At 38.2% G+C, this 8,697-nt stretch overlaps 1 protein-coding gene across 1 annotated transcript in view; it reads right to left on the bottom strand.

Moving 5' to 3' along the window:
• Nucleotides 1-3,096: 3,096 nt before the first annotated feature.
• Nucleotides 3,097-8,697, bottom strand: part of LOC104532360 (alpha-1-antiproteinase F) — a gene marked incomplete at its 5' end in the record, with an annotated part of 13,054 nt that continues 7,453 nt past the window's right edge. Inside the window, 4 exons of the mRNA XM_029087359.1 lie at nucleotides 3,097-3,285; nucleotides 4,442-4,589; nucleotides 5,771-5,773; nucleotides 7,445-7,715. Coding sequence (XP_028943192.1) covers nucleotides 3,097-3,285; nucleotides 4,442-4,589; nucleotides 5,771-5,773; nucleotides 7,445-7,715 — 611 coding nt within the window. The remainder of the gene's footprint in view (nucleotides 3,286-4,441; nucleotides 4,590-5,770; nucleotides 5,774-7,444; nucleotides 7,716-8,697) is intronic.

The following is an 8,697-nucleotide window of genomic DNA, read 5'->3' as shown; positions in this document are numbered from 1 at the left end:
TTTGCTTATAAAGGGTCTTCCCTCTCCTACTAGCTTAGGTTTTTTTTAAGATCCTTCACTGAGGGATCTTATCTTTTTTCTGAACTGTGACATATATCAATCAAACCATTGTAACCCATACACATATCAACTGTTTCAAGGAAACTTTTGGTAAAGTCATGTTAGTTCTTCAATATTTTGTCGTACTTATCCATACAACTACGAATTCTACAGTTTCCAAAATACCAAAGTTGAACTAACTGTTCCACAATTCACTGCATGCTCACTTGCATTTTTTTAAAAAAACTTATGTAACATTTGTCACTTCTTATTACTGTGGTATAGAGACTAGTCTGACTAATGCATCACAGAGGAAAGCTTAACATTTTTCTTCTGGAGATAGCTAAGAGCTGTTGCATGCATACTAAACAGTCCTGGCAATTTCTTGTTAGTTGCTCTTTGATTTTTTTTCTAAAAATTCTTCTACTATTAGTTCAACTTGAAATAGTTGCCCAGGCTGAACCACTGCAAAGGAAGTACACATGTAATGGATTGAGCTTTTCTGTTTTGCCATTACCCAGCTTGAGCACTTCTTCTATACTTTGAACATCTACTGGCCCCTCAGGCTCTCTGACAGCTTTCTGAAGTCTTTGAAAAGGAATACATTATTATATGCTATGGTTTGTGCAAGGTTTTTTTTTTCCCCCAAGTTGTCCTGGTCCTTTCTTATTACAGTTTGAGATTTAATGTTGTGGGGCTGTTATTTTTGGTGAGGGTATTTCCTGATTTGATCATGACTTCCATTTTCTGAAGTTTTTCCTCATAATTCTAATTTAACTTTCTGTGTAAGAATGCTTTTTTTTTTTTTTTTCTCTTTTTAAAGTCAGGTCTTTTGGATTTACATCCAAATACATTGCTGTATATTTTTATAGGAAAGAAATCTGCAAGATCTGGTTTTGTCAGAAAACTGTTTTGTGACCTAGCAAGATCTGCAGTGCCTCTAGAGCAATATGAATTACAAACATCTGTAAGAACCTGTAGAAAAGTACCCTTTGTCAGGGTTTCCTATAGATCCAGTGAAGTAATCAAAGACAAATGAAAACAATTTGAGTACATCTAGTTTTCCATTTGGGAAATATTACATTTATTCCTCCTTGTTGCCCAATTTGAATGCCACAGAGATGAGTTTTTCTTCACTGTGATTTTAATTTGGAAGTGGATTCCTCTACAAAAAGCTTGTAGCTTCTAAGCACTTTTCTTGTTTTCCTGTCACAATCTATTTAAAGAGTATGATCCAGATGGCCCGTATTTTGTTTATGGAATAACAGGAACCACAGCTCAAAACACATGCCAAGACTGGTAACATAGCTATTAGAGGGAGTCAGCAGAGAGCTTTTCAGAAGAGATGATGAGAGAGACATACAAAGCTATACACTTGATAGAGCAGAAGCAGCGCTCTCTCTCTAGCTTTTGAAAAAAATGTCTCTTCATCAAAATAAATGCCCAGCCTTCCAAAAATGTTCTCCTCCTAACAGAGATAACGTACTATGTGCTGAACAATGATTTACTGCTCTGGCCAAAGGTAGAGGGCCTTCTGAATCTCTTTACTGGAGTTACCCTGTTGATCTAATGTATATGAGCAGTATATTAATAACTGTTGACACCACTTAAAAAAACCTGCTTGGACCATGCTTGTCTTAACTCTGAATTATAGAAATAAAATAGAAAAATTAGAAACTTTTTAATGTCAGGTTTATTCATTGTTGTTCTTCTACCATAGTACATTTGTCTGCATATTTCAAGGCTGTACAAAGACTGGTGTTAATGCTTAATACCTATTAATAGACTAACCCGTTTTAGTCAATAATTTACCCTCCTGCAACCAGAGATCAGATCTATACCATGAACATGAGCAAAGAAATAAAATACTGACAGATGTGAAAAACAGAAGAAAAAATAGATAGGAAAGTCAACAAAAAAAAAAAAATAAGCACGTGCATTATGAATGTGACTTTTAGTATTGTGTATCGTAATAGTGAAAACAGTTCTTTGTAATATTGTGGCTATGCTAACCGTGAAGCAGATGAGAAATAGCGTACCAATGTTGTATTACTAGACAGTCTGGGAACAGAAGGAGTTATGTCAAGAGACACGATATGTGTCATTGATGGGGTATAGGTGTTACAGGTAGGGTGCTCGATCCTACAAATGACACTGGAATGGTGCTGCCATGGGTAATCTCCCAGGACCAGATGGCAATGGTACTGGCACCAAGGGGAGATGGCTTGTGTTTCCTGCTGCTTAGGGGCTTCTAGGAGCCGATTTAGGTGCAAGCATAGGCTAGAAGTATTCTTCTGGATGCTCTCAGCTGTGTATCTGATTCACAAAGGTCAGCTCCAGGGTACTGAACTGCAAAGATTTTATCCACCTCTTCCTTTGTTAAACACTCTAAAGCTTGCCCTGGGATGAGTCTGGATGGTAAACTCACAGAAACAGTGAGCAGGCCAGTATATAACCTCAGGGGAAAAACACACCTTCTTTGTGCCCTTTGCAGCAGCCTAGCTGGGGCAACAGCTGAAAGTCAAGGATGTAGGAGACTCACTGGACAACAATGGTACTATGCAAGGTAGTAAGCATTATGCATGTTAAGATCTATGCTAGATATGAACTTCATGTTTGTAGACAAATGGGCACAAGTAGTAAAGTGCTGTAACTTGCACCCGTTTGTCAGTCAATGCAAAAAAAGGTGAGAATGCAGCTGTGAGGGAAGAAGCAGGCTTATGCAACCCTCTCCACCCACACACTCCCCATCTTCCCTGCTAGAAGGTGTATCTATGCTGTCAGTATCACACAGGCCTATTTTGTCCCAGATCTAATGACAATTCTGCCTGAATGCAACCTTCTTTAAAAACAATAAAAAAACAGAACAAAAAACAAACAAGGCCCAAACAAACATGCAACTATGACAACTTAAATTGATGAAGAGTCTCATCTATAAAAAAATGATTAGTAACATCACTTAAGAAGTGGAGATCCCTCTGTAGCCATGCCATATTCGTCAGGTCAGACACTTGATTTAACAGTGGTGATCACTGCGTACCTAATATGAACAGCAACTTAATCTTTTTTCAGAGGATTCATAATTTTTCCCATGAAGAGTATATTGTTCTTCTCAGTTATGATCATTAGGAAGGGCCTGTTGAATGTAATGGTAGCTGGAACGGACATAGGAACTATTTCCATGCCTGTGGCAGCTGCTGCTTCGGTGCCAGTCTCATCCACCTTTACCACAGCCTTATGAATAGCCTGTGAAGAAACAGACATGTTACAAGTCAAGGGGGTACAAAACTAGCCACCCAAATAAAAATTTGAGCTATAAGTGCCTGAAGAAGTTCTTGGTAAGAAACAAGCAGCAAATGGACAGGTGTGAGTCCACTGCACAAACGTGGCAAAGTTGAAAAAAAAATCCATAAGCAATCTACCTGCAGCATAGCTTTCTTAGCCCCAGAGAGGAAAAGCTCATTCCCAGTGTAGGGGCATGTCCCTACTAGTGAAAACATTTGCTTTGTTTCTTTTCTTACTGCCTGTTCCCACTCGTGCAGATGTGTGGAGCTAGACTAAAGTGTAACAGAGGAAGATCACATTTAGTTGTCTATTACAAGTTCATATAGATGAAGAATTAACATGCAGATTAGCACAATGAATAGAATCCTGAAATTATGTTTCCCATGTTCCTTAATGTCTTGGAAAAAAATGGGAGCAAAGGAGAAGGGTCAGAAATGCAGGGCTAGAAGCAGAGAAATGTGCAAGTATTAGCTTGCAAAATCAAGACATTCACAGACTCTAATTCATCAACTTCCACCTGAAGTCATGGGGGTAGTTATTCTGTTCAAATTAGACAATGAAATTTGCACTGATTTGCCACTTTAAACTCAAGGTTTATTGAAGCATGACTTATCCACAGCTTTTTCCTGGGCCTGGCACTAATGAGACTCATTGCTCACAGGCTTGAAGTGAAGTGATTTTAATAACTGCATTTGCCTTTCTCCCAGATAGTTTAAAAGCAAGCACTGTTTTTCCTCTCCCCTCTATAAAACACAAGCAGTGATAAATCCTACAGCTACCTACACTAACAGAGCAGCAATATAATGACTGTAACAACATGACACAGGAGGGTACCATGGTGTGGAGAGACAATGATCTGGTCACATCTGTTTTATAAGGTTGCCCTACAGAGATCAAAAAGGCCTCCTAGATTAAAAAATTACAGGTTTGTAATCTGCTCTAACTCAATTGCACTGATAGTGCAAGTAACATGTGTGAAATATTCTGTATGCCAACAGTTGCCTTTTCATGTGAAGCAAAGCCTCTTTATACTAGTTTTGCATCATGAATAGTTGTAAAGAAGGTGATATAAGTTTCAGTAACAACGCTGCCGTAAAACAAAATCAGCATAACTTACCTGGGAAATTCTGTGCTGGGGCTGCCCAGTGATCCCAGACAGGTCAGCTTTATCGGTGAATACGTCCACGATGCCCATTTTATATAAAATATTTTTTAGGTTATATGTCCCATAAAGAGTGAATTTTGGAAGATACACATTTGCTGAGCTGTCAGAAAAGAAGTGCAAGAATATGGTGAAACTTTTGATCAGATATCACAGTATAATACAGACTCCAGAGGGACAACTTATTTTAACTTCTCTCCAAAGACATTTTGCTTGCACGCTCTCTCTAGCCTACATGAGAAATGTATAGTGATATTAATTTGGGGAGAAGAAAAGAATGTGTATAATAATGTTGGGAGGCTGTTGGGAGGCTAGGGTTGTAGGCTCCTAGCCCACAGTCTGCAGTAAGCCAACACATGAACAGTCAGATTGACTCAGCGATCACTCAGTACAACAGGACAGCTGTACCCCTGTAAGGATCTTCATCTGATGTTTTCAAAAGTTAGTGATATTTTGTGATTTCTGCTGGAACAGCCTTAGTTGTGCCCCATTACTGAGGATGCAGAGGATTCGCCTTGTGAAAAAAGTTATTATTTTACATGTCTCAGACTGGGCACAAAAAAAATGCAACTCATCCAAGTTCACTGGTTACTTTTGGAAAAAAAAAAAAAAAATGTTGGTCCTGTGTGTTTTGACAGAGAAGACAAAAAGATACACCAAAGGAACAGGATGTTATACGGTACTGGTTGTATGGATGACAAAGTAAAAAACAAAAGCATATTGACAGAATTCAGTTACTCAACAGATAATTATTTTTCTGTGTCAAGTCCAATGTCTGATTTATTCAACTAACTAGTTTGCTGCTTTCTGTAAATTAATCTAAGCTCCATTATTTCTGACTCATTTCTTCCTTGCTCTTTCAGTAAGCATATAACAATTCTTTTTCAAAGGTTAAACCTAATGTTTACAGACAGAAGCAGCAAAATGAGTCAGAGGTTAGTGATAATGCTGAGAGTAGGTACTGGTTTTTGGTGAGAAACCAGGACAACTGCCCAGGGTTCCAGGTCAGGGAGATGTGGAGCACTTAACAAAGCTGGTCAAAGAGCAATCATCCAGTGGACAAGTGGGAAGAAAAGGGCTCATACCTTCAGGGTAGCACAACAACTAATGTCAAATCTGACTGGTATCCAAAAACGAGAGTGCTAGTGGACTGATGGCAGGTTGCTGATCTCTTACTTCTGCCTAATTTCTGACTCTGATGATTGCTATCTCAAGTGAGGATGCAACTATCATTGAATTATCTGTCTTGCTATTACACAATGACACTCGTTCACAAGCCCCCACTTGCTTTCAACATGCAAGAAAGGGAAAGCCATAGGCACAAGGCAACAATGTGACTATGTAAGAAGTGCTGGGATACATTTTAGAGAAGAAAAAGTTATGTTTTCTCTACAATTCAGCCATTGAACAGATCCTAGCTGCCTGTACAGGCAATACTTCGGCACAATCCCCTGTTCAGCAGTCAAGAGTAATGAAAAATGTTCCTCACAATGCTTCTGCACCTTGTGTCAACATCAGTTTGCAGACAGAGAAATGGAGATGAACAACAGCTTGCCCACAGTCCTTAAATCATATCCTACATCAAAGACATTTATTAAGACCACCCAGAGATCAAAATAACAACAAAGGCAGTCAGTTGGTTTGAAAACTAGAGGTAAAAGGAGGAGTCCATGTCATCAATTTGCACGAGAGAACTGTCATGATGAAAAATAGGCAACTGCATGAAACAAGCTCATCTTTGACAGTGATGCCTTTTTATAAGTTTTACATCTCCCATTCATGGCTTTTAGGTAGATTATTCCAATTTGGCAAGGAGGGGAGAGGATGGGAAGAGGAAATACAATTCCCCTCAATTCTATTTAGTGTCTTTCTTGCTGATTTTAAAGGCAATTCTGTTTCTTTGACAAAAATGATTTACAGGTATCTTGATTCACCATCTCATTCATCCTATAGTGATTTTAGTCACCAACCACATAGCTGCTCCCAGAAGTTTTGAAAGCATGAAGGTGCACAAAGAATTAAGTATTTTTTCTGTCTTTTTAATGGAAAATAATTCTTTTTGATGAGATTTAACAGTGAATCAGATTTAAGAGCTTGACACTGGTTTTGGTTTTCTGTATTAGGATGCAATTTTTGTCTTGAGAATTGATAATCTATAACATGATTCTCAAATGTGTAGGTGTGAAGGTCTCTAACATGACACATTGGGTTCATGCAGGAACAGCAGGACTTGATTCTGTAAACATGTTGTGCCTCTGCTTGTACACGTTCTTTCTCCTGTCAAAGGCTACTACTACATATACCTGACACTAAACAGAAGGAATCTAAAGTTGTTTTCAGAAAAGATATAACCTTTCTGCCTTTTTGTCTCAAAGTTACCTTGAAGCAAATGCAGCTTATTCGAATTTTGCCTTCCTAAGTCTTCACAGAGCCTGAACATAGTGGCTCTGCAATGTGTCAGCTGCTCTAGACCCTTATCATTGAGTTTTGTCCCCACAGTTGCCAAATGAAAGTTGTCATTTCAGTATGAAATGTGCAATTACTAGTAAATCAAATAAGCAGAAAGGAAGCAAGAGACAAAAAAAAAAGGCTGAAGGAAAGTGGTAGGAATTTACTTGTAAATAGGAGAAGGCAGAAGACACACACACAAAAAAAAAAAAAAAAAAAAAAGAAGAAGAAACATAAGACAGAAAACTGGGGGCTACAGAGGGTTGAAGATGGGAAACAAAATGTGGGAACAGCAGAAATCCTAAAGCAGTGAAGGCTTTCACTTTGTGCAGTACTGAGTGTGAAAACACAGGGTCAACAGAGAGCCAAATTTCAGCTTTGGTGAAGGGAAATTCTTCTGTAGATTAAAACAGAAATAAAAACAATATCCTCATTCTGTGTCAAGCCCAGCAGGTTGAAACTGATGTGTCTCCTTCCCTACCATCTGAACCAAAAACTGCAGATTTTTACCTTTTTGACACTAATGTCCTCCACCTTGACATATGTTCACAAGACAATCTTTTCTCCAGCTTCCTCATTCTTCCTTGATCAGGCAGAATAAAAAATGCTGAAGCACCTCCTTTGTAATCCATTTGCACCACAGTGGAAGACAGCTGTTCATCATAGCCATGCTTGAACAGCCCCATTCCAAACATCATCGGGACTTCAACAGCCTTGTTTCCATTCACAAAGAATTTGCTCTTTTTAGTGTATTTTGGATCGAAAGGTTTTTCCCATTCAGCTTGAAATATAAGAAACAAAGTTAGAGGATATTTTGAGGACATGAAACCATAGGACATATCACTATAGGACACATTCATAGATGACAGAAACTGGGACAGCTGGATCAGCTTCAAAGACAAACCAGTTTGCAATGAGCACTTGATCTTACTGAATAGTCAGAGTAATTCAATAGCAACAGAGAGTAGGTAGAGTGTGGTGTAAAAAACTCCCTCAGATATTGCAGCAGGCTGCAACACCCTCCATTTAGATGAGATACCAAGTGTTACAGTGTGCACTTTTCCTCCATGGTAACAGTTTTAAGGACCCTATAAAGCCCTCATATGATCCGGTCTTTAAATGAGAGCTCAGAAGAAGATTCTCTCCTTTTCTTATTCTCACATCAAAATAGATTTGAGAAGGGTGATGTGAGGGATGAACTGTCCAGAGAAATTAAGGGATTCAGGTCACTTGTAGAAAGAAGGAGTTAAAATTCTACTTTAGTTGATGACAAATAGAGTAATGAAGAACTTAATTCTACCAGACTGGGTTAAAACCAAAACAAAACAACAGAAACCTTTTGTATTTTCACACTCACAATATTAAATTTCCAAAGACTCCTTGCTCAGTCATAGTGAAACAAACTGCCTACACTGAAACTCTGAAAGTGGAGAGGAATTTCTAAGCCAAATTCCAGCTGTCTATCTCATCAATTTCAGAGGCTGAGCAGATTGAGAAAAAGAGGAAAAGTTGGAGGAGATTTTGGTTTGGCTTTTTTAAAAGAAAGAGGTGTTGCTCTGTAGTAAATTTTGCCTTCTAGAACAAAACTAATTTTAATCAAATTTAATGGGTAAAAGCAGAGCCACAATGCTAAGAAAAATAAGTGTCATCAAGAATACCATGAAACAAGAAATTATTTTGACTTCTGATTTCTATTTGAACAACGATTACTAGACAGCTTGAAATATGAAATAATTAATTAATTTCCACCATCTGTGAAATAT

The sequence above is a fragment of the Antrostomus carolinensis genome, unplaced genomic scaffold (genome assembly GCF_000700745.2).
Source record: "Antrostomus carolinensis isolate BGI_N321 unplaced genomic scaffold, ASM70074v2 scaffold39101, whole genome shotgun sequence".
In the NCBI taxonomy this organism is placed as follows: Eukaryota; Metazoa; Chordata; class Aves; order Caprimulgiformes; family Caprimulgidae; genus Antrostomus; species Antrostomus carolinensis.
This window is presented reverse-complemented; position numbering and strand designations above follow the sequence as displayed.